The sequence below is a fragment of the Salminus brasiliensis genome, chromosome 18 (genome assembly GCF_030463535.1).
Source record: "Salminus brasiliensis chromosome 18, fSalBra1.hap2, whole genome shotgun sequence".
NCBI classification, from domain to species: domain Eukaryota; kingdom Metazoa; phylum Chordata; class Actinopteri; order Characiformes; family Bryconidae; genus Salminus; species Salminus brasiliensis.
The window spans coordinates 5,250,455-5,276,192 of NC_132895.1; the positions used below are offsets into that span (position 1 = coordinate 5,250,455).

General features: G+C 40.2%; 3 protein-coding genes across 6 annotated transcripts in view; 1 reads left to right on the forward strand and 2 right to left on the reverse strand.

The window, feature by feature from the left end:
* Nucleotides 1–514: 514 nt before the first annotated feature.
* Nucleotides 515–11,537, reverse strand: LOC140539547 (stAR-related lipid transfer protein 4-like). The gene is made up of 5 exons (XM_072662282.1): nucleotides 11,436–11,537; nucleotides 4,485–4,534; nucleotides 3,055–3,181; nucleotides 2,347–2,461; nucleotides 515–735 (listed from the first exon to the last, which is right to left on the reverse strand). The coding sequence occupies exons 1-5, from the start codon at nucleotides 11,535–11,537 to the stop codon at nucleotides 515–517; spliced, it is 615 nt and encodes a 204-aa protein (XP_072518383.1).
* Nucleotides 11,538–13,457: 1,920 nt separating this feature from the next.
* On the reverse strand, nucleotides 13,458–20,817 carry dtwd2 (DTW domain containing 2). The gene is made up of 6 exons (XM_072662128.1): nucleotides 20,614–20,817; nucleotides 18,598–18,688; nucleotides 17,669–17,763; nucleotides 17,238–17,430; nucleotides 15,469–15,597; nucleotides 13,458–14,242 (listed from the first exon to the last, which is right to left on the reverse strand). The coding sequence occupies exons 1-6, from the start codon at nucleotides 20,781–20,783 to the stop codon at nucleotides 14,072–14,074; spliced, it is 849 nt and encodes a 282-aa protein (XP_072518229.1). The 5' UTR covers nucleotides 20,784–20,817; the 3' UTR covers nucleotides 13,458–14,071.
* A 1,073-nt stretch (nucleotides 20,818–21,890) lies between these two features.
* The window catches only part of LOC140539636 (uncharacterized), a 30,953-nt gene continuing 27,105 nt past the window's right edge, over nucleotides 21,891–25,738 (forward strand). For all 4 annotated transcript variants that reach the window (XM_072662378.1, XM_072662381.1, XM_072662380.1 and 1 more), the window contains exons 1-4: nucleotides 21,891–21,974; nucleotides 23,106–23,377; nucleotides 24,839–25,058; nucleotides 25,165–25,629. In XM_072662378.1, coding sequence (XP_072518479.1) covers nucleotides 23,112–23,377; nucleotides 24,839–25,058; nucleotides 25,165–25,629 — 951 coding nt within the window. In that variant the 5' untranslated portion in view covers nucleotides 21,891–21,974; nucleotides 23,106–23,111. The remainder of the gene's footprint in view (nucleotides 21,975–23,105; nucleotides 23,378–24,838; nucleotides 25,059–25,164; nucleotides 25,630–25,738) is intronic.

The following is a 25,738-nucleotide window of genomic DNA, read 5'->3' on the forward strand; positions in this document are numbered from 1 at the left end:
TGGCTTCCACTGCACTCTTCACCTTCGTTTGAGCTCAATATAATAAATCACATACATTCTGGAGCAGTTCTATTGGTCCATTCATCAAGAAACGTCACAAAGTAAAGAGACGTCAATATTTAATCCCTATAATAAAGGTTCAACAAAGGGTTCTTTGAGCAATACTACAGAAGAACCTTTATTTTTAGGTTTCCACGCCAATGCAAGGGTTCTTCATAGATGCTTTACGCCAAGGGTGGGGAACTCCAGTCCTGCAGGGCTGGATTCCTGCATGAATGTGGAGAGGTTTTAGGGTTCTACACCAATGGAAGGGTTCTTTCCATAGACCCACCCGAATGTGGGGAACTGCAGTCCTGGACAAATACCTGCATGAACAAGGTTCTACACTAATGTGTAGAGGAGGAGAATTCCTGTCATGGAGGGCTGGATTCCAGAATGAATGAGAAGAACCTTTTTCAGGTTTCTTCACCAGAACCTTTACTGTGGGGAAATCATCTGTGTGTGTGTGTGTGTTTTATGTCTTTAGCACTGCATTAAGCTGACTGTAGAAGGTGCTCAGTGTGGTGCCCAGTGTGGTGTCCACAGCGCTCTGAGGTATTAATCCCCTGAGGTCAGTCTGAAGGTAGCCGGTCAGGAGACTCTGGGATTCATCCACAGGAACACAGAACCAACAGCACGGGTGATTAAACCCCCGAACACAACCCTGATTCTGCTCATCATACGGCACACTCACACCTGAGACAAAAACACACACACACACACACACACATTGGTATGAACACTGGGTCAGAATGTGGGGAGACTACACTAACACTGGGTTGGGTCTCCCTTTACTCTCAAAACAGCCTTAATTCTTTATAGCATGAATTTCACAAGATGGAAAAATGTATGTATATGTACATACATTTTATACAGTGGAGAAAATAAGTATTTGACCCCCTAGTAAAACATCATTTAATTTTTTAATAAGGTTTGCATATACTTCAGGAGTAATTTTGGCCCACTCCTCTCTGCAGATCATCTCCAAATCCTTAAGGTTTTTATGCATGCATTTGGAAACGTGCAGCTTCAGCTCTCTCCATTGATGTTCTATGGGATTGAGGTCAGGAGACTGGTTAGGCCATTCCATGACCTTAATATATGCTTCTTATGGAGCCACACCTTTGTTCCCTTGGCTGTATGTTTTGGGTCGTTGTCGTGCTGGAAGACCCATCCACGACCCATTTTCAGTGCCCTGGCAGAGGCAAGGAGGTTGTCACCCAGGATTTGGCGATACATGGCCCCGTTCATCTTCCCGTCGATTCTGTGAAGTTGGCCTGTGCCCTTAAAAGAAAAACACCCCCAAAACATAATACTTCCACCACCATGCTTGACGGTGGGGATGGTGTTCTTAGGGTCATATTCTGTATTTTTCTTCCTCCAAACATGTCGAGTTGAGTTGAGGCCAAAGAGCTCAATTTCGGTCTCATCTGACCACAGCACCGTCTCCCAGTCTCTCTCGGAGTCATTAATATGTTCACTGGCGAACTTGAGGCAGGTCTGGACATGAGCCTTCTTGAGCAGAGGAACCTTGCGTGCACTGCAGGATTTTAAACCATTACGTCTCAGTGTATTACCAATGTTTTTTTGGAGACTGGTCCCAGCTGCCTTAAGATCATTAACCAGCTCCTCCTGTGTAGTTCTTGGCTGATTTTGAACCTTTCTCATGCTCAGTGAGACTCCACAAGGTGATATCTTGCATGGAGCTCCAGGCCTAGGTCGATTGACAGTAATGTTGTACTTCTTCCACTTCTGAATAATTGCACCAACAGTTGTCACCTTCTCATCCAGCTTCTTACTTATGGCTTTGTAGCCCATTCCAGCCTTGTGTAGGTCAACAAGTTTGTTCCTGACATCTTTAGACAGCTCTTTAGTCTTGCCCATGGTGGAGATGTTGGAGTGTCACTGAATCTCCTGGCAGGTGGCCTTTTACACAGGTGACAATTTGGGACAGGTGTCTCTCATGCAGGTAACGACTTCACTGAGATTAGGGTGTGTCAGTGGTCTGTGGGAGCCAACATTAATTATAGTTTTTAGGGGATCAAATACTTAGTTCCCTCAATTTTCTTTTTGATATTCCATATTCCTATATATATATATATATATATATATATATATATATATATATATACACACACGCATGCATATATATATATTTATATATTTTTATATTTTATATATGCATACAATTATATTTATTAAATTATTATCATTTTCATTCTCCAGTGATAACCCCCCCCCCCCCCCACACACACACACACACACAAACACACACACACAATGAATAACCTCAGGGTAGTGTCTCACCACAGAACTGAAGGCCGTTCTGATATTCCTTGATGAAGCAGAAATCCACAAACTCCCGGGGAGAGATGGCGTTCCACAGCAGTCCTGAAGTTGTGTACCGCACCACACAACAGTCCTGCAACACACACACACACACACACGCCTTTAGTTCATCCATAATGTCTGCTTTTACCATTTTGTACTAACATGGTGGTTATTTGGTATAATGTGCACAACAACACTACCTGCCAGTAAGCAACCACACCATGTGGGAGGCTGGGGTTCAATTCCCGGTCTGGGTGACTGAGCTGCGGTTCACCAATAAAAGTCTATAGGCAAGACTCCTAACACTACATTGGCCCACCTCTGTAATACGAGTAACCTTGTAGCTCTGGATAAGAGCATCAGCTTAATGGCGTAAATATATACGTAAATGTAACATTTGGTGAACTTTTTTAATGAGACTAAATAAAAACTGAAGGATAAAAACTGAACCTTATTAGGTCTTCTAAATCTACTTTGTATTCACCGTTTGTGAGCGTTTAACAGCATTTGGTCATAATATAATAAAACAGTGTTAATAAAAACCTTACTAAATGCAATGTGATAAACTTCCTGCTACCATCTATTTAGCTGTAGATGTCTTATAGAATTCAGTTTCACATTAAACAGATCTGCTCTTCAAAAACTATTTTAATGAAGAATCTTTAGACGGTTTAATAAAGTCACCTTGTCCAGTGTCTTGAGAATGTCCAATGAAGTCATCATTTTGTCCCACTCTAACCTGCGTGGTCCTGGACGGATATGATCTATGATCCTCTGCGGACTGTCCTGAACAATCCCCTGAACTTTAAACCTGCAGAACGCAAACAACTACTCAATCAATCCAACATGAGCAAATTACAAACTCTAAAAACCTGTAAAGATGCAACATGCAAAGGATCCATTACCTACAAACATTTCAATTTTGGATTGAAATGTACTGCTACATTTCCAGTCCTAGAATGAAAGTTTGTTTGATGATTTTTAATTATCATTTATTACATTATAACTTTTCTGTGCTGTTCCAAATGTATCAGTATCATAACTGTTCAGGGCTAGGTTACCATGACAGCTCTCTACAAATTATAATGATTGTAACTTTAAGATTCTCTTCAGAAACTTTAAATACCTTAAAAAACACTTTAAAATACAATTACCTCATGTTAATATTACAAAACATGCAGCCGCAATAATTACTCAGCCACAATAATATATCCATAATAACATATCTGCAATAAATATATCCACCATAATATATCCACAATAATATATCTACAATAATATGTCCACAATAACATATCTGCAATAATTTATCTGCAATATATCCACAATAATAAATCTGCAATAATATATCTACAATAATATATCCGCAATAAATATATCTGCAACAATATATCCGTAATAACATATCTGCAATATATCCACAATAATAAATCTGCAATAATATATCTACAATAATATGTCCACAATAACATTCCTGCAATAATGTATCTGCAATAATATATCTGCAATATATCCACAATAATAAATCTGCAATAATATATCTACAATAATATATCCGCAATAAATATATCTGCAATATATCCACAAAAATAAATCTGCAATGATATATCTACAATAATATGTCCATAATAACATATCTGCAATAAATATATCCACAATAACATACCTGCAATAATGTATCTGCAATAATATATCCCCAATAATTTATCTACAATAATATTTGCAATAATATATCTGCAATATTATATCCATAATAACATATCTGCAATAAATATATCCACAATTACATACCTGCAATAATATATCCGCAATAATATATCTACAATAATATATCCATAATAACATATCTGCTATAAATATATCCACAATAATATATCCACAATAACATATTTGCAATAATATATATCTACAATAATATATCCACAATAACATATCTGCAAAATATATCCACAATAATATATCCATAATAACATATCTGCTATAAATATATCTACAATAATATATCCATAATAACATATCTGCTATAAATATATCCACAATAATATATAGCAGATTTTAACAGCAGATCTCATCTGAAGGTAAGAGAATTCTCAGGAATTCTCAGGGAAACTCACAGGAAGCCGTTAAACTCTGTTGATGGTTTCCTCCATGCTGTGACATCTTTCTAAAAAAGAAAGAATAATAACAATAATGTATACAGTTAATGTTGCCAATGCTGCTGTAGTGTTCTTCACCCAATTGGGTCATTAGCAAACCTGGTGAATTGCTGGTGGAACTGACCAAATCTAATTCTGCTGATGGTTTCCTCCACGCTGTGACATCAGTGTCTGGAGTTCCCAGAGAAGATCAGCAACCAAACCTGTGTTCTTCTAACTGTGTTCTTCTAACTGTGTTCTTCTTACTGTGTTCTTCTAACTGTGTTCTTCTAACTGTGTTCCTCTTACTGTGTTCCTCTTACTGTGTTCCTCTAACTGTGTTCCTCTAACTGTGTTCTTCTAACTGTGTTCCTCTAACTGTGTTCTTCTAACTGTGTTCTTCTAACTGTGTTCCTCTAACTGTGTTCTTCTAACTGTGTTCCTCTAACTGTGTTCTTCTAACTGTGTTCTTCTAACTGTGTTCCTCTAACTGTGTTCTTCTAACTGTGTTCCTCTTACTGTGTTCTTCTAACTGTGTTCCTCTTACTGTGTTCCTCTAACTGTGTTCTTCTAACTGTGTTCTTCTAACTGTGTTCCTCTAACTGTGTTCTTCTAACTTTGTTCCTCTAACTGTGTTCTTCTAACTGTGTTCCTCTAACTGTGTTCCTCTTACTGTGTTCCTCTTACTGTGTTCTTCTAACTGTGTTCCTCTAACTGTGTTCTTCTAACTGTGTTCCTCTAACTGTGTTCTTCTAACTGTGTTCTTCTAACTGTGTTCCTCTAACTGTGTTCTTCTAACTGTGTTCCTCTTACTGTGTTCTTCTAACTGTGTTCCTCTTACTGTGTTCCTCTAACTGTGTTCTTCTAACTGTGTTCTTCTAACTGTGTTCCTCTAACTGTGTTCTTCTAACTTTGTTCCTCTAACTGTGTTCTTCTAACTGTGTTCTTCTAACTGTGTTCCTCTAACTGTGTTCCTCTTACTGTGTTCCTCTTACTGTGTTCTTCTAACTGTGTTCCTCTTACTGTGTTCTTCTAACTGTGTTCTTCTAACTGTGTTCCTCTAACTGTGTTCCTCTAACTGTGTTCTTCTAACTGTGTTCCTCTAACTGTGTTCTTCTAACTGTGTTCCTCTAACTGTGTTCATCTAACTGTGTTCTTCTAACTGTGTTCCTCTAACTGTGTTCTTCTAACTGTGTTCCTCTAACTGTGTTCATCTAACTGTGTTCTTCTAACTGTGTTCCTCTAACTGTGTTCTTCTAACTGTGTTCTTCTAACTGTATTCTTCTAACAGTGTTCTTCTAACTGTGTTCTTCTAACTGTGTTCCTCTAACTGTGTTCTTCTAACTGTGTTCCTCTAACTGTGTTCATCTAACTGTGTTCTTCTAACTGTGTTCCTCTAACTGTGTTCTTCTAACTGTGTTCTTCTAACTGTGTTCCTCTAACTGTGTTCTTCTAACTGTGTTCCTCTAACTGTGTTCATCTAACTGTGTTCTTCTAACTGTGTTCCTCTAACTGTGTTCTTCTAACTGTGTTCTTCTTACTGTGTTCTTCTAACTGTGTTCTTCTAACTGTGTTCCTCTTACTGTGTTCCTCTTACTGTGTTCCTCTAACTGTGTTCCTCTAACTGTGTTCTTCTAACTGTGTTCCTCTAACTGTGTTCTTCTAACTGTGTTCTTCTAACTGTGTTCCTCTAACTGTGTTCTTCTAACTGTGTTCCTCTAACTGTGTTCTTCTAACTGTGTTCTTCTAACTGTGTTCCTCTAACTGTGTTCTTCTAACTGTGTTCCTCTTACTGTGTTCTTCTAACTGTGTTCCTCTTACTGTGTTCCTCTAACTGTGTTCTTCTAACTGTGTTCTTCTAACTGTGTTCCTCTAACTGTGTTCTTCTAACTTTGTTCCTCTAACTGTGTTCTTCTAACTTTGTTCCTCTAACTGTGTTCTTCTAACTGTGTTCCTCTAACTGTGTTCCTCTTACTGTGTTCCTCTTACTGTGTTCTTCTAACTGTGTTCCTCTAACTGTGTTCTTCTAACTGTGTTCCTCTAACTGTGTTCTTCTAACTGTGTTCTTCTAACTGTGTTCCTCTAACTGTGTTCTTCTAACTGTGTTCCTCTTACTGTGTTCTTCTAACTGTGTTCCTCTTACTGTGTTCCTCTAACTGTGTTCTTCTAACTGTGTTCTTCTAACTGTGTTCCTCTAACTGTGTTCTTCTAACTTTGTTCCTCTAACTGTGTTCTTCTAACTGTGTTCTTCTAACTGTGTTCCTCTTACTGTGTTCCTCTTACTGTGTTCTTCTAACTGTGTTCCTCTTACTGTGTTCTTCTAACTGTGTTCTTCTAACTGTGTTCTTCTAACTGTGTTCCTCTAACTGTGTTCCTCTAACTGTGTTCTTCTAACTGTGTTCCTCTAACTGTGTTCTTCTAACTGTGTTCCTCTAACTGTGTTCATCTAACTGTGTTCTTCTAACTGTGTTCCTCTAACTGTGTTCTTCTAACTGTGTTCCTCTAACTGTGTTCATCTAACTGTGTTCTTCTAACTGTGTTCCTCTAACTGTGTTCTTCTAACTGTGTTCTTCTAACTGTATTCTTCTAACAGTGTTCTTCTAACTGTGTTCTTCTAACTGTGTTCCTCTAACTGTGTTCTTCTAACTGTGTTCCTCTAACTGTGTTCATCTAACTGTGTTCTTCTAACTGTGTTCCTCTAACTGTGTTCTTCTAACTGTGTTCTTCTAACTGTGTTCCTCTAACTGTGTTCCTCTAACTGTGTTCTTCTAACTGTGTTCCTCTAACTGTGTTCCTCTAACTGTGTTCATCTAACTGTGTTCTTCTAACTGTGTTCCTCTAACTGTGTTCTTCTAACTGTGTTCTTCTAACTGTATTCTTCTAACAGTGTTCTTCTAACTGTGTTCTTCTAACTGTGTTCCTCTAACTGTGTTCTTCTAACTGTGTTCTTCTAACTGTGTTCTTCTAACTGTGTTCCTCTAACTGTGTTCTTCTAACTGTGTTCCTCTTACTGTGTTCTTCTAACTGTGTTCCTCTTACTGTGTTCCTCTAACTGTGTTCTTCTAACTGTGTTCCTCTAACTGTGTTCTTCTAACTTTGTTCCTCTAACTGTGTTCTTCTAACTGTGTTCTTCTAACTGTGTTCCTCTAACTGTGTTCCTCTTACTGTGTTCCTCTTACTGTGTTCTTCTAACTGTGTTCCTCTTACTGTGTTCTTCTAACTGTGTTCTTCTAACTGTGTTCCTCTTACTGTGTTCCTCTTACTGTGTTCTTCTAACTGTGTTCCTCTAACTGTGTTCTTCTAACTGTGTTCCTCTAACTGTGTTCTTCTAACTGTGTTCTTCTAACTGTGTTCCTCTAACTGTGTTCTTCTAACTGTGTTCCTCTTACTGTGTTCTTCTAACTGTGTTCCTCTTACTGTGTTCCTCTAACTGTGTTCTTCTAACTGTGTTCTTCTAACTGTGTTCCTCTAACTGTGTTCTTCTAACTTTGTTCCTCTAACTGTGTTCTTCTAACTGTGTTCTTCTAACTGTGTTCCTCTAACTGTGTTCCTCTTACTGTGTTCCTCTTACTGTGTTCTTCTAACTGTGTTCCTCTTACTGTGTTCTTCTAACTGTGTTCTTCTAACTGTGTTCTTCTAACTGTGTTCCTCTAACTGTGTTCCTCTAACTGTGTTCTTCTAACTGTGTTCCTCTAACTGTGTTCTTCTAACTGTGTTCCTCTAACTGTGTTCATCTAACTGTGTTCTTCTAACTGTGTTCCTCTAACTGTGTTCTTCTAACTGTGTTCCTCTAACTGTGTTCATCTAACTGTGTTCTTCTAACTGTGTTCCTCTAACTGTGTTCTTCTAACTGTGTTCTTCTAACTGTGTTCCTCTAACTGTGTTCTTCTAACTGTGTTCCTCTAACTGTGTTCATCTAACTGTGTTCTTCTAACTGTGTTCCTCTAACTGTGTTCTTCTAACTGTGTTCTTCTAACTGTGTTCCTCTAACTGTGTTCTTCTAACTGTGTTCCTCTAACTGTGTTCATCTAACTGTGTTCTTCTAACTGTGTTCCTCTAACTGTGTTCTTCTAACTGTGTTCTTCTTACTGTGTTCTTCTAACTGTGTTCTTCTAACTGTGTTCCTCTTACTGTGTTCCTCTTACTGTGTTCCTCTAACTGTGTTCTTCTAACTGTGTTCCTCTAACTGTGTTCTTCTAACTGTGTTCTTCTAACTGTGTTCCTCTAACTGTGTTCTTCTAACTGTGTTCCTCTAACTGTGTTCTTCTAACTGTGTTCTTCTAACTGTGTTCCTCTAACTGTGTTCTTCTAACTGTGTTCCTCTTACTGTGTTCTTCTAACTGTGTTCCTCTTACTGTGTTCCTCTAACTGTGTTCTTCTAACTGTGTTCTTCTAACTGTGTTCCTCTAACTGTGTTCTTCTAACTTTGTTCCTCTAACTGTGTTCTTCTAACTGTGTTCCTCTAACTGTGTTCCTCTTACTGTGTTCCTCTTACTGTGTTCTTCTAACTGTGTTCCTCTAACTGTGTTCTTCTAACTGTGTTCCTCTAACTGTGTTCTTCTAACTGTGTTCTTCTAACTGTGTTCCTCTAACTGTGTTCTTCTAACTGTGTTCCTCTTACTGTGTTCTTCTAACTGTGTTCCTCTTACTGTGTTCCTCTAACAGTGTTCTTCTAACTGTGTTCTTCTAACTGTGTTCCTCTAACTGTGTTCTTCTAACTTTGTTCCTCTAACTGTGTTCTTCTAACTGTGTTCCTCTAACTGTGTTCCTCTTACTGTGTTCCTCTTACTGTGTTCTTCTAACTGTGTTCCTCTTACTGTGTTCTTCTAACTGTGTTCTTCTAACTGTGTTCTTCTAACTGTGTTCCTCTAACTGTGTTCCTCTAACTGTGTTCTTCTAACTGTGTTCCTCTAACTGTGTTCTTCTAACTGTGTTCCTCTAACTGTGTTCATCTAACTGTGTTCTTCTAACTGTGTTCCTCTAACTGTGTTCTTCTAACTGTGTTCCTCTAACTGTGTTCATCTAACTGTGTTCTTCTAACTGTGTTCCTCTAACTGTGTTCTTCTAACTGTGTTCTTCTAACTGTATTCTTCTAACAGTGTTCTTCTAACTGTGTTCTTCTAACTGTGTTCCTCTAACTGTGTTCTTCTAACTGTGTTCCTCTAACTGTGTTCATCTAACTGTGTTCTTCTAACTGTGTTCCTCTAACTGTGTTCTTCTAACTGTGTTCTTCTAACTGTGTTCCTCTAACTGTGTTCCTCTAACTGTGTTCTTCTAACTGTGTTCCTCTAACTGTGTTCTTCTAACTGTGTTCCTCTAACTGTGTTCATCTAACTGTGTTCTTCTAACTGTGTTCCTCTAACTGTGTTCTTCTAACTGTGTTCTTCTAACTGTATTCTTCTAACAGTGTTCTTCTAACTGTGTTCTTCTAACTGTGTTCCTCTAACTGTGTTCTTCTAACTGTGTTCTTCTAACTGTGTTCTTCTAACTGTGTTCCTCTAACTGTGTTCTTCTAACTGTGTTCCTCTTACTGTGTTCTTCTAACTGTGTTCCTCTTACTGTGTTCCTCTAACTGTGTTCTTCTAACTGTGTTCTTCTAACTGTGTTCCTCTAACTGTGTTCTTCTAACTTTGTTCCTCTAACTGTGTTCTTCTAACTGTGTTCTTCTAACTGTGTTCCTCTAACTGTGTTCCTCTTACTGTGTTCCTCTTACTGTGTTCTTCTAACTGTGTTCCTCTTACTGTGTTCTTCTAACTGTGTTCTTCTAACTGTGTTCTTCTAACTGTGTTCCTCTAACTGTGTTCCTCTAACTGTGTTCTTCTAACTGTGTTCCTCTAACTGTGTTCTTCTAACTGTGTTCCTCTAACTGTGTTCATCTAACTGTGTTCTTCTAACTGTGTTCCTCTAACTGTGTTCTTCTAACTGTGTTCCTCTAACTGTGTTCATCTAACTGTGTTCTTCTAACTGTGTTCCTCTAACTGTGTTCTTCTAACTGTGTTCTTCTAACTGTATTCTTCTAACAGTGTTCTTCTAACTGTGTTCCTCTAACTGTGTTCTTCTAACTGTGTTCTTCTAACTGTGTTCCTCTAACTATGTTCTTCTAACCTACAGAAAATGTATGTAATATTACCTTAGAATAGTGCAATCTGAAGTAAACATTGCCTACCACTGACCACTGACTTTATTTACAGGTAGACACTCTCACTAACCACTGACTTTATGTTTATTTGGGTTTATTCTAATGTTATATAGAGTTCATTACAGGTAGACACTCTCACTGACCACTGACTTTATGTGTATTTGGGGTTATTCTAATGTTATATAGAGTTAATTACAGGTAGACACTCTCACTGACCACTGACTTTATGTTTATTTGGGTTTATTCTAATGTTATATAGAGTTCATTACAGGTAGACACTCTCACTGACCACTGACTTTATGTTTATTTGGGTTTATTCTAATGTTATATATAATTCATTACAGGTAGACACTCTCACTGACCACTGACTTTATGTGTATTTGGGGTTATTCTAATGTTATATAGAGTTCATTACAGGTAGACACTCTCACTGACCACTGACTTTATGTTTATTTGGATTTATTCTAATGTTATATAGAGTTAATTACAGGTAGACACTCTCACTGACCACAGACTTTATGTTTATCAGGGTTTATTCTAATGTTATACAGGTAGAGTTTTACAGGTAGACACTCTCACTGACCACTGACTTTATGTTTATTTGGGGTTATTCTAATGTTATATAGAGTTAACTACAGGTAGACACTCTCACTGACCACTGACTTTATGTGTATTTTGGTTTATATAGAGTTTTGGACTCACTGCTGTCTCTTGCTGTACTTTACAGAACACTGATATGACAGACATCAGAATTAATAGGAATGATCATAAATAACAAACAAAATACAAACCGATTTCTTTGCCAGTCTCCACTCGTCTTCTCCCAGACTGTGGTAAGACAGTAAGGTGGTTTCCAGCCTTGTTTTCAGCTCGTTTACATCAAGACTCTCCATGATGATGCTCCACAAACACAGAGCACTGAAAGTCACAGGATCAGTCAGAGTGACCCTGTTTAACAGCTTGTTTACTGGCCACTGAATTCATAACTGACCTTTACCCAGCACCTCATACATTTACAACATCCACCACACCTTTAGATAAGATCACATCAGATGACATCATTTAATTAAATCACTGTTCAAATAAGCCGGCTGTTTTAAGTTTCATGCAATATTCAGCCCAGGTTTATTCATGCAATCATTCTTTATTCCTCTATAACCTTTTAATAAGTCATATTTGTATATGTTTCAGAATAAAAAAACACCTATAACACCTCAACGTTTCTCCAAAACACACACACAAAAAAACAAAAGCAGGTCAGAACCTCCCGCCTCCTTTGGATGTTCCCTGATGCTTGATTGGTCCTTTGCCATCCTAGTCATATAAGGGACAGAGCTGATTAGTCATTGCCACGGAAATAAGCCCCTACTCCCTCATTAGTTTAGCGCTTTATAGGGAGAGACAGTTCAGTTCACTAATGCTGAGTTGGAGTGGTGTCGGAAACTGGGACATACCATTTGCACCACTTGTAGAGTCTTATTTAATTATTTCTGTCGTCTCTCTGCTTGCACACAATGTCTCAGATTTGTGGACGGTGGAGCAGATAGATGCTGCCGTTTTCAGGGTGCTCCCATGTCTGTGTTACCTTCTGGCTCTCTCCTTTTAATTAGGCTGTTATAGTCAGACCTGCCGGAGTCGTCAGAGACACTCTGATACTGCTCAACATTCTCTGCTCTCCATAAAATCCTCTCAGTACTAACTCTCTGTCTCTTTACCTTCTCCAAAGAAATGGCCACCCAGTCTGACCTGCTGGAAGACTGACCGCTGGGGGTCCCCTCGACCTTCGTCAGACCAGCTGCCACCTACCAGGCCGACCACCAGGCTCCCCCACCACCCATGCCAGACCAGCTGCACACCCTCCTACCACTGCTACCTGCCTAATGACCATGTTCAAACCTAAACATGGTCATTACTCTCATCACTGCCATGACTATATTAAGCTATACTACACCATGATTATGAATATTTGCACACCAGAGCAATACAACAGTTTTGGTGGTTTGGTGACTTTTATCAATAATCAATAATTAAATAAGGAGCCACTGTGATCTTTGGCTGCTCAATTTTTATGTTTTCTTATGTTGTTGATTTCTTGTTTTTTACTAATTACAGATTGTGTAAAGCTGCTTTGTGACAACACCAGTTGTAAAAAGCTATACTAATAAATTTGATTTTATTTAATTTGATTTATTATTTACACGTGGGAAACTTCATTCTAGATGATACACCAGTTTACCAGATGTGACATGTATATCGTGACCTTTAACCTTTTCCATATGTTCTTTAATTTAGTATTGTTTTTTATACTCCAACCCTCAGCTGAATAATATTTAGTGGGATATTTTTGTGATATCCATCAGATCTCTACGCGTAGTGGGCGGATCCTTTAACAAGCACCCGAACGGAGTGAGGTTGTATTTATAAGCAATAGTTCACCATCGGGTATTTACAACTAAATTCTGAATTAAAGATGGTAAAGTATTGATCTGTTCATGGAAAAATCTTTGGCCATTATGTTGCTTCGAAATATAAGCCTCCCATTAACGAATTACATGGGAAAATACATGAAACTCGCTTGCTTATACGAGCAAATGTCGTCGCCATGGTCCACATTCGGCTGATGTAGTGAGCTAGGGTTAGGGCTAATTGTTTTATCATCAAGTTTACTGTAAATTACGAGTCACTTTATGATTGGGACACTCATTAGTGCCCTAAAATGTAAACAGGGAGCCATTTCACTCACAGCCCTGCAGTTCCCCGCCAAGACGGTAGTAGTTCCACTTTAAACAGGAAAAAAAGACACAAATCCCACATAGAAATCATAAAATAATTTATTTCACTTTCATTTAACACTAAAAACAAGTCAAATGCTAAATATCTCTAAAACAGCTGTAACCAGGCTTTAGGAAATAACAGTAAAAGTCATGTGACGTGTCTTCTGAACAAATAAGAAGCAAAAACAGGTTTACTGTCATATAGACTAAAGAACACCTGGTCAAAGCCTTATATTACAGTGATAAACCAGAGGTTTCCCTTTTGTCATCTAAATCCCTCCGCCGACCAGCGTGAAAGACTGCCAATGAGCAGGTTTGGCTTTTCTGGACAGCCTATCACGCATCTCGCGTTCTGGTCAGGTACATGAACATAAAGGCAGCACAAGCAGAGGCTTGTTGTTGAGTTGTAGTGGTTGTTTAGTTCATACAGCAACTAACTTGTAAATAACTTCCGTCCCTGATGGGTTTTAGTATTAGAAGAGTCGAAATGTCCCATAGACAGACAAAACATCAAAGGACAACAGGTGGACAAACCGAACACCGGTCACTCAAAAGACACAGAACTAGCTGTTAAAAGTCCCTTTATACAGAATAAAACTATCAAATTCAAAAACCTACGGACCATTTCTACTAGAGAGGATCTCCTTTCTGTGTCAGATGTTCTGGTTGGTGATGAGTTTCTGCATCCTCTTGATTTTCCGCTTGTTCTTGGGCATGGGCTTATCGTACAGGCCGTTCTTTAGCAGGTGTTCTTTGCTGTGGTGCACCTGAGCTCCATGCTGCAGCTGGAAAGAACACAAGGCTCGCAGTGGTCTGAGCAGAACCTGCATACAGGAAACAAACATGATGAATGCGTAATTATACACCAGTTGGGACAGATGTTTATATCAAGTCATGTGAAATTAGAGAATTCTTCGGTGCAGTTATCAGACCAAGCAGGAGTTCATTGCCTTTTTTGTAATAGTAACAGGCTAAAATGCCTGACTTTGCAGTGGCATTTCTCCAATTTGCATAATATTTACATTTTATTTATAAATAATAAAATGTATCTCAAACTGTAAATTAAATCAACACCTCAGTGAAGACTATTAATATATTGGTTTAAAGTTTTAAAAAGTTCTTTTTGTACATTAATTACATTAAAATGATTAATAGGCTGATAGAGGGTATTTACAATACACCCATTTGACCTGCAGGTGGAGCCAGCAGGTGGAGCCAGCAGGTGGGTATTCGAGCACCTTTTAAAATCACTCCCCCCACAGACACAGTACTGCCTGGATGTGTGGATAAGCTCACAAGATCATGATACACCATGTGGACAAAAGTATTGGGACACCTGTATATTCATTGTTTCTTCCAAAATCCAGGGTATTAAAAGGAGTCTATCCTGCATTTGTTGGAGTGACTGTCTTTACTGTCCAGGAAAGAAGGAGTTACTAGATTTTGTAAAGATCGGATTGTATTCAAGGACAAGCCAGGTCAGGATGTTGGATGATCACCACCCTACCTCATCTCCAACTTTCCAACGCATTCCAAAGGTATGCACAGTTCTTCCCCTGCTCCACAGTTCTAGCTCTAGCCCACCTCCAACCCTCTAATTTTAGACTAATATTTACAATATTTTGCCAAATATTACATTATGACACTCTGCCCATACATACAGACTGAGGGATCTAAGCTAAGCTGCTAATACTTTACTTTGCTAATACTTTTTATCTGCTAATACTGCAAATACTGTTTATCTGCTCCAGAGAATCCTATTCTATTGGCAGTACTTCTCTACAGGGACTTGAAAAGCTGTGTGTGTGCATTTGCACATCTGTACAACTGAAAATAAGCTGAATGCATTTATTAGAAGGGTGTCCACTAACATTTGGACATAGCGTAGTATAAGCAGCTTGGCTTAGATCCCTCAGTCTGTATGTATGGGTGGAGTGTCATATGGTAAATATTGTAAATATCTTTGCATATCTGAGTGTTTAGGAAGTTTAACTTTACCCAGGCTTAAACAGAGCGTATGCATATGTTGTCACTACTAATAATTACCCACCTCTTGTATGGCTTGATTTCTCTCCATAATGGACAAAGTGACAGCAGCACATTCTAGTGTAGACAGGCACATGTTGGTGGGCTGAGTACGAATCACGTACTGACTGGAGGGGGCGCTGTTTAACTGCACCTGGAAGGCAGCAGCACAGATTCATTACACAAATGCAAACCACAATCTATATAAAACATATTTAACAACAAGGACACACAGTGTCACTGATGCGAAGCACCACTCTCTTACAATATAGCGCCAAAAACACAGAGTTAACGGCCCTACCCTGAAATGGGAGCGTATGAATTAAAGTCCATGAGATGATTCACATCTAATATGGTACGAAACCTAATACAAGCTGCAGGGTTTGCAATGTAATCACATTTAGCCAAACTACAGTCAACTCTTTGTTGACTCTTTATTCATCTTTCTGGAAACATAATTTAATAGCTGAGTTTCAAAGCCTTGGCTGCAGGCTGGGAGGGCGGGTCCTCGGTAGGACTGTTCGATGAAAACTCCTAAATAGCCCGTTGGTCAGGCAGCGAGGGAACGTCACCAGAAAAGTTCCACCTCAGGCATTTGTGGAGGGAAACTTCTACATATAGTATAATTATTAAAATGTTTTTATGCCATATTTGGTGTGCTGTTTTTCCCTTTTCCCCCCCACGTTGTATGTGAGCAGAGAACTGTGGGTAACCGAGGTCCGGGATGGATACATCAGTGGTGTCCTCCAAATCGCGGCTGCCTTTCTAGGTTGTATTCAAAGGGTCCTTCACTTTGGAACAGCCTTTCATGCTGTAGAGGCCGAGAAACAGCTAATCTAAGCTAATCCAGTCCTAAAATTTGATTCTAAAAGATTGATGGTTGAGATGCTCTTTTGCTCCCGAAGTAAATAGTGTCTAACTTTTCCTGTTAGTCTGCCTAACGTTAGCTAGCACAGTTACTGCGAATATTAATCGCATGTCATTTATTAGTTGAATACTGTTTTTTTTTTGTTTAAGTCAGTTCTCCCTTAACTGTGTCAGATATCAGAAGAGAAACACAGTGCTACAGATATACTCAGTCAGCATGTTTTAAACTAGAGGCTAAAAACACGAGGCCCTATACTTCCTGTACCTGTAGAGTAAAGAGTCCCTTCAGAAAGAGGGAAAATCCACGCATTTCTACCAGGGCTGTCCGATATGGTAAAAATACTGCATCACGATATTAAAAGACATTTTTCATGATACACGATATAAATCAGTAGCGAGAGATTCTTAAAAACTGCTATTCAGATCCTCTCCCAGACTGAATACAGTGATTTCTATTCAGAATCTGCAGCTCTTTGTCTAATTAAACCAGTCTAATTACACTGAGGGTAAAGAATCGTGTAGCTGATCAGTTATCTTCAAGCACTGACAATATCCTGGACATGCTTAGGAAAGCATATTATTGTCCCTCTCGGTAACAAGATTTATAATGATACGATGAAATATTGTCATATTGCCCAGCTCGAAGTTCTACTCAACTAAAAAACTTACACGTGAACATATTTTGTTATTATAGTTTGCAATATATCTTCACATTTCTGTTGCCTAGCAGCAATGCTCACTGTTTTTGTAATAGTTAATTTGTAAATGAATACATTAATAAATTAAACATTGGTGTATTTTATAAAATGTTATATTTGCTGCCGTTTTATAAAAGCAATAAGCCACTCGAAACTGTGTTTCAATAAAAATATAATAAAATACAAAAAGATAAATAAATAAACAAACAAACACCAGGGGCTGGCCTACCTGTTTAGGGAAACGGAAGAGAGCATTTCTAAGGAACATGTCCTTGGCTTGGCTCCAGGTGCCATCTATAATGATGACATTGTGTGGTGTGGTGGTGAAGTCCATGTCCAGCTCTTCCAGGTTTTCAGCATCAGATCCAGGATACAGAATGAGTGTGTGTTTGTCTCGGCACACCGCAGCTAGCTCCGGGAACCTGAGGGGAACGTTGGGACAGTCAGTGGTTTTAATGATACACCTCTACTGAATTACTGAGAACCCTGGATCTGATAACTATGCATCAGCCAGTTATCAGAAACGGAGTGTGTTCAGTTCAATAATTGATATTTTATTTTCTGGTGTTATCTTTGTATGTATTTTATTTGTGTTTTATTAATTAATTTATTTTCTTATGTATGTGATTAGTTTTCTTGCCAACTCAAGAGGACACAAACCTCTCCTCGCTGAATCTTCGCCCAACCAGGACATTGCATTTTCCCTTGGGCAGGCACGCTGCCAGCAGAGGAACGGTTCGGAGCACCCGGCTCTCCTGGAGGGGGGCACAGAGGACATTTACATATGTGAGAGCACAGAAAGCAGAAAATGACTCAAATGCACTGTAATTCACTATAATGTAACATTATTATCAAACCCAAGAACCAGGTCAATTTTTCGAGGTGGGCCATACTATCAGATCATATCCGTAGGCCTGTCATGATAACAAATCTTTTGGTCGATATATTGTCCCAGAAATAATTGCATTAACCAATATATTAGTGATATTTTAAGACCATTATACCATGCCATTTAACTCCTAATAAGTAAAAATACACTGAATTTTGAATATAATGTACATAAATGCATAATATAAATAAATGTATAAATCATTGAATCAAGTACATTTTAATTCATGTTTTTTTTACTGTGTTTTAATGGCAGCATATTTTTGCATATATAGCCTGTTACTCTATCTATACACAAGATTTTGTGCCACCACGTTTACAAGCTTTTCAGATCCAAAAATAGCCCCCTTGAGTGTTTAAGGCTGCATTACCTTCGGGCTCCTGCAGATGGCGCTGATCACTGATCGTGTTATAAAGTGCAGTAAGGGTCCCGTTAGATGTATAGAAAATGAGTCGCAAAGCAGATGTTAATGATTGGCTAAGAGGAGTGACTGCATTTGGGCGTGGTCAACGACCATAGTGTGATGAAAGTAGCTGAATCTGCAGGTGTATGGATGCGTACGGTCATACCGGTCTACCAGCAGTGGCAGAAAGCCCAGTATCAGAACCACTGAACAGTCTAGATGTTTATAGACGTTACAGACTCCGCTTTAGACTCTCTGTGCGGTTCATTAATGGATCATGGCAATTTGGCTACTGACCTCAGCGGGGTGCTGGACGATGTACAGGCAGGTGGACACCTCCAGCGGGTTGACGGGCAGAAATGGACACAGGCAAACTTTCTCCGGGCGACTACGAGTGAGAAAACAGACAAACTGTGAAAAAATGTTTTTTTTTGGTCAAAGGTTTTACTCATGGGCGCAGCAGTGGCAGCGTAGTAGACCTGGGTATCGAACCCACAACCCTGTGATCAATAACCCAGCGTGCTAACCACTGAGCTAAATGATTGTATTATTGATCTGCTGGACTGATGCCAGGTTGCTTGAAGATTAGATGGCAGATTCTCAGTGTTGAGAGGAACATGATTAAGCTGATGACAGTACATAAATATTTATTTATTTTTATGCAAATTGGGACTAGATCCCACACAGATCAACATCATGAATATAATATAATATAACATTTATTCCTGGGAGGTTAAAACTGCAGTAAAAAGCGATGGCTTGGTGGTTCGTGCACTGGGTTATTGATCACAGAGGTTCAATATGCAGGTCTGCTAGCTGCCCCTGTTGGGCCCTGGAGCTGGGCCCTTAACCCTAGAGCTGGGCTCTTTAACCCTGGAGCTGGGCCCTTAACCCTAGAGCTGGGCTCTTTAACCCTGGAGCTGGGCCCTTTAACCCTGGAGCTGGGCCCTTTAACCCTAGAGCTGGGCCCTTAACCCTGGAGCTGGGCCCCTTAACCCTAGAGCTGGGCCCTTAACCCTGGAGCTGGGCCCTTTAACCCTAGAGCTGGGCCCTTAACCCTGGAGCTGGGCCCTTAACCCTGGAGCTGGGCCCTTTAACCCTGGAGCTGGGCCCTTTAACCCTAGAGCTGGGCCCTTTAACCCTGGAGCTGGGCCCTTTAACCCTAGAGCTGGGCCCCTTAACCCTAGAGCTGGGCCCTTAACCCTGGAGCTGGGCCCTTTAACCCTAGAGCTGGGCCCTTTAACCCTGGAGCTGGGCCCTTTAACCCTAGAGCTGGGCCCTTTAACCCTAGAGCTGGGCCCTTAACCCTGGAGCTGGGCCCTTTAACCCTAGAGCTGGGCCCTTTAACCCTAGAGCTGGGCCCTTAACCCTGGAGCTGGGCCCTTTAACCCTGGAGCTGGGCCCTTTAACCCTGGAGCTGGGCCCTTAACCCTGGAGCCTGGCCCTTTAACCCTAGAGCTGGGCCCCTTAACCCTAGAGCTGGGCCCTTAACCCTGGAGCTGGGCCCTTTAACCCTAGAGCTGGGCCCTTTAACCCTAGAGCTGGGCCCCTTAACCCTGGAGCTGGGCCCTTTAACCCTAGAGCTGGGCCCTTAACCCTGGAGCTGGGCCCTTTAACCCTGGAGCTGGGCCCTTTAACCCTGGAGCTGGGCCCTTTAACCCTAGAGCTGGGCCCTTTAACCCTAGAGCTGGGCCCTTAACCCTGGAGCTGGGCCCTTTAACCCTAGAGCTGGGCCCTTAACCCTAGAGCTGGGCCCTTTAACCCTGGAGCTGGGCCCTTTAACCCTAGAGCTGGGCCCTTAACCCTGGAGCTGGGCCCTTAACCCTGGAGCTGGGCCCTTTAACCCTGGAGCTGGGCCCTTAACCCTAGAGCTGGGCCCTTAACCCTAGAGCTGGGCCCTTTAACCCTGGAGCTGGGCCCTTTAACCCTGGAGCTGGGCCCTTTAACCCTAGAGCTGGGCCCTTTAACCCTAGAGCTGGGCCCTTAACCCTGGAGCTGGGCCCTTTAACCCTAGAGCTGGGCCCTTTAACCCTAGAGCTGGGCCCTTAACCCTAGAGCTGGGCCCTTTAACCCTGGAGCTGGGCCCTTTAACCCTAGAGCTGGGCCCTTAACCCTGGAGCTGGGCCCTTAACCCTGGAGCTGGGCCCTTTAACCCTGGAGCTGGGCCCTTAACCCTAGAGCTGGGCCCTTAACCCTAGAGCTGGGCCCTTTAACCCTAGAGCTGGGCCCTTTAACCCTAGAGCTGGGCCCTTAACCCTGGAGCTGGGCCCCTATCAGATTCTCATTCAGTCCAATCTGCGAGCAGTGACCCACCAGCAGCGGGAGCAGGTCGGTCTCCTCTCACTCTCCTCCACCGGCAGCTCGGACAGGTCCAAAAACACGCCGCCATCCTCGTCCTCCTCCTGAGGGGGTAAACCTGGGGCGCTCAGGCTGGCAGTAGGCCCAGTAGTACCCCCACCGGGGGCAGAAACACGCTCACACATGCCCCACCGGGGCAAGACCCAGCACCACACTAACCACGGATGTGTGAAAGTGAAGACAGCAACACGGAAAACGTGGGATTCCAAATTAAAAGTCCCAAGCGCTAGGAAGCTAGGACTGCTACTACTACTACTACTAATAATAATAGTAATAATATTATTATAATAACATAATCATAATAATTGAACCACACGAAGAAAAATATTATACATTTTATAATTATAAAAAATTAACAACAACTACTACTACTACTAACAACAACAACAATAATAATGATAAAAATAATAATACGAATAATAATATGATTATAATAACAGTAATAATAATTGAACCACACGAAGAAAAATATTATACATTTGATAATTATAAAAAATGAACGACAGTACATTCCAAATTAAAAGTCCCAAGCGCTGACCTTTTTTTGACGGATAGCACTGCTACTACTACTACTACTACTACTAATAATAATAATAATAATAATATTATTATAATAACATAATCATAATAATTGAACCACACGAAGAAAAATATTATACATTTTATAATTATAAAAAATTAACAACAACTACTACTACTACTAACAACAACAACAACAACAACAATAATAATAATAATGATAAAAATAATAATACGAATAATAATATGATTATAATAACAGTAATAATAATTGAACCACACGAAGAAAAATATTATACATTTGATAATTATAAAAAATGAACGACGGTACATTCCAAATTAAAAGTCCCAAGCGCTGAACGTTATAGATACAACGAAAACTATTCCCACTTACCATAATAGTAATAATAATAATAATAATAATAATAATTGTATTATTATTAATATTATTAGTATTTTACTACTACGTCTTCCTGACAACTTTTTTTTTGCAAAATTATTATAAATAGTTTTTTCCTTGTTGAATATAACCGCATTACAAGGTTTTTAATATTTGAATTTTATTTTATTAAACCTTTTTAATCGCTTGTTTTTATTTCTATTTTTATGTGTGTTTTTATTTTATTTTTTATGTCTGAATTTCTTGTGTTATTTGATGCCTTGTTTCAGATGTCTGCTTTTATTTTGAAGCGGACCGCTGAACATGTTGAATGGCAACGTCGACGCTGTTGGTCGGTGAAGCTGCGCAGGTTTCAGTGGCGATAAATGGATAAAAACAGGACCAAATCCAGCAGAAAGTGAGTTAAAGTGCGTTGGTTTGCGAGCTGCAGGCGGGGGGAGGAATGAGGCCGTTGTCCAGCGGGCGGGTGTGTCTGTGTGCGGCTGAGCTGTGCTGCTGCATTTCACCACGTTGTAGAGGAGCTGTGCAGCTGTGCAGCTGATTTAGCAGCTGAAACTGGACCAGCAGGAGAGCAGAGCTGCCTTTCAGACCTTCTCCTGTCCCTGTGTTTCTATCAGTGTCTCTGAATAATCATATCCAGCCTTTTAATTACTCAGCATGACTTAACAGACCCTGCCTCCCTTAGCTGCCTCTCTAAGTGACCTCAAACTGCCCCTAACCTCATAAATCTGCAGGGTTTTCTTCAGTAACAACTGATATTTTAATATTAATCTTATGTAATTATCATTATCTCATCATTTCTGCCTTTTACATTTGACATTTGCAAATAGAACTGTAGACTGTACCTCCACCATGCTTCACAGATGCTTCCTTTTTGCTGTTTTGACTTCATCAGTCCACAGCACTTGTTTTTTAAACTCATAGGAGGTTCTCTAGATGTTCTGTAGATGTTCCGTACTACGAACGTTTGGTTTCGTGACCAGGTTGCAGGTAAAGTCTGCTTCTTATGAGTCTTCCATGAAGATGCCAGTATGTCAGTGCGAGCAATGCTGCACAGTGGAACGGTGCACCACCCGTTTCGCTCGGGTAGATCTGAATGCAGGTTCTTTGGGAAGTCATATGGGGGTTTGATTTGCCGTTCTTACCAGCATATGAGAAGTCTTCATCTTCCACATCATCTCCTCTTGGCCTCCAGATGAACAGGCCACACTGTAGAAACTGCAAGCTGAAAACTATTGGCCGCCTTCGTCCTGCGGGCATCAATTATGCTGGTTTTCAGAGCTTAGTGAGAGGAGAGGATGGCTGATGAGTGTTGGCACAAGGTTTGAAGAGTCTGGACATTCAGCTGACATTTCCTAATTACGGCTGGTCAGACATCTCCGGCTCGTTTTGCTGGTCAAGGTCCGAGTTAGGATTTGCCTTTATTTTCTCCATTACCTTCTCTATTAATTTCTCTATTAATTTGCCAATTTTGCATAAAATATAATATCACACACATGACATGCACACGATTTCTCTCCATCTGCAGGAAACCATGATCCGCAGGTCCAGGATCAACGTCCGGCCGAACGTAAAGCCTTCAGCCAGAGTGCCGGCGAGCTCTCGAGATGCGCCCCAAGTTAATCCGCAAGCTGCCCAAGCCCCTACTGACCTCGCCCACGACGCAGGGGTCAAGGCTGGGGGGGGGGAGGAGCAGGAGGCCAGGCCTACACCTTCTGCTCCAGCAGTGGAGTCTAATAATAACACAGACACCCAGAGCCACGCTGTGCAGCCCCAGGCGGAAAGCATCAGTCCTGCAGGGTGAGTCACTGTCGCAATTAAGCTTTTGTTATTAAATGGTGAACAAATTAAATTAGGCTGCGTTGATTAGGAACAGGGAATGTCTCTTTGAAAGGGTGTGCAGTATTATGTTGTTATATTATCATTATATCAGTGGGATGTAGTGGTCTAAAAAATGGCCTAAAAATGCCATTATAAGCCAATATATCGTTGTCAGTTATCATGCCAGGACTAGTTCTATGTAGTTCTCAAAGACAGCTGTAAATAGACTGGAACCACTTTTGGTTCTGTGTGTATATATATATATATATATATATATATATATATATATATATATATATACACAGATATATATATATATACATATACACAGATATATATAAATAATGGGTATAGTTAAATAATGGTTAAATAATGAGATAAATAATGGGTATAGTTAAATAATGGTTAAATAATGGTTAAATAATGAGATAAATAATGGGTATAGTTAAATGCTTCTTATGTACAGTAAACCAGTTGGCGAGATATATAATATAAATATATATATACGTGTGTGTGTGTGTAAAATCTAATAAAAGATAAAAATATATTCCATCTTTTTAATAGATTTAAACCTTTTTCAGTCTTTATTAGATATTTAGTCATTTCTGTTCTTAATGTTTTTTTTTTTAATTTGCATATGACATTTACACGTTTTCTTTAATGCTTTACTTATATTACTTATTATTATTACTTAATAATAATTATACCTATATATTTTATTATTTCTTATTTCTGATTTCTTTTTTCTTGGTGATACACTTATTACACATTCTGTGCCGTCTCCTTGGGTATCTTGATATTTAAATATTAAACATAAAGTAAGCATAAATATATCTATTATTGATGTTAAAAATATCATAATTTTTTTATTATTATTATTATTATAAACATGCAAAACAAAATGCAGTGAACACCACATTTAAAGCACAAAACATCCACATACGTGAACAAATCTGCTGAGCTGAGTTTAATGAGAAAACTGGAGCAGTTACTTTTAGCGCCAGTTCTTATCATTCTCCTGTTTACTGGTGGTGGAGGATGATGGGTAGCACCATCACCTCCCTAATGGCAGACTAGGGTAAGCACACCACACTGTCCTTGGACAAGACATCTAACTGTGTGACATGATTCGCATGTAAGTCACTCTGATGTCATAAATGTAATTATTATTGTAATTATGTCATAAATATACTTATAACAGACAGGTTTCAGACATTAGGTGTAGTTTGGAAGGTAAACGGCATAGACCGAGTCGAATAATCACATGTTCTGTTATTGGGAATAATGTCCAGTGTTCCCACTTTGGCTTTTGTACAGCCTCTGTGTGCGTAATCATGTGTTTTGAGACCTGTGTGATGTTGGACTCAGCTTGTGCTCAGTCTCTGTTCAGGAGAAAGACTGTGTGGTTTAGGATGAATTGTGAACGTGTTCGTTTTGTAGGGATGCTGCTGCCCAAAGCACCGCGACCAGCTCTATACCCACGAGTGGCCCTCAGAGAAGAAAGCGATTCACTGTTTTGCCGAACCTCGCCAAACCCCGAACTTCCGCTGCCCCTGCTTCCACCCGCACCTCCTCCCGGACCCCCAAGTCTCCCGTTAAAGCCTCAGTAACAAGCCCCGAACCTGAGCCTACAGCTCCAGACCCTTCTCCACAAGGACAGGTAGGTAGTGTAATATCACTACAACTGATGATCAGAGAATCTGAACCAATAGATGAATGAAGTGGATGAAAACTGATGTGTATTTATTTTACTGTTTCACCCCCAGCCTGCCTCAGAAGGTCGAGGGAAGAGAAGGCCCTCTGGAGGTGGAAGGCAGTCCAAAGCTCAGCCTAAAACTGGACCTGCGCTTCAGGCCAGCCTACAGCCATCAGCAGACCCTCCAGAGCAAGACCATGGAGAACTGGAGAAAAACGAGCCATCTGCAGCCAATCAAAACCCATCTGAAGAAATCCAGTCAGAACCTGCGGCCACCACTGAAATCCCAGCCCAGTCTCATGAACTCCAGCTTGCTCAGTCAGAGACAGAGACTGCTATGGAGGAACAGGGTGATGGAGTGTCTTCAGAGAAGAGTCTGTCCAATCCCCAAAAAGAGGAAGCACAGTCTCAGTCTCAGTCCACAGCACACGTCCCGCTGGCTCTGAGGACCATGAATGATCCAACGGACCGGATGAGGCTCGCAAAGGCTAGGAAACTCCGAGAGCTTCTGAAGAAGGAAATGAATAAAGACAAGGTTTGAGCATTTCATTATTTTTAAACATTGCTGTAATTAAGAGATCAGTGAAGTTACTGTAATGAGTTTCTGTCATTTCTGGGGCCGGATTCACAAAAGCTTTCCTAAG

What these genes read in the sequence shown, in the direction of transcription:
- LOC140539547 (XM_072662282.1), bottom strand. Translation starts at nt 11,537, where the DNA reads ATGGAGAGTCTTGATGTAAACGAGCTGAAAACAAGGCTGGAAACCACC. An exon ending in ACAGAGTTTAACGGCTTCCT is followed by an intron (nt 3,182 to 4,484) that starts GTGAGTTTCCCT and finishes TGCGTTCTGCAG; the next exon opens with GTTTAAAGTTCAGGGGATTG. An exon ending in TTCTCAAGACACTGGACAAG is followed by an intron (nt 2,462 to 3,054) that starts GTGACTTTATTA and finishes TGTGTGTTGCAG; the next exon opens with GACTGTTGTGTGGTGCGGTA.
- dtwd2 (XM_072662128.1), bottom strand. Translation starts at nt 20,783, where the DNA reads ATGTGTGAGCGTGTTTCTGCCCCCGGTGGGGGTACTACTGGGCCTACT. An exon ending in CGAAGATTCAGCGAGGAGAG is followed by an intron (nt 17,431 to 17,668) that starts GTTTGTGTCCTC and finishes CGTTCCCCTCAG; the next exon opens with GTTCCCGGAGCTAGCTGCGG. An exon ending in GAAATCAAGCCATACAAGAG is followed by an intron (nt 14,243 to 15,468) that starts GTGGGTAATTAT and finishes TCCTGTATGCAG; the next exon opens with GTTCTGCTCAGACCACTGCG.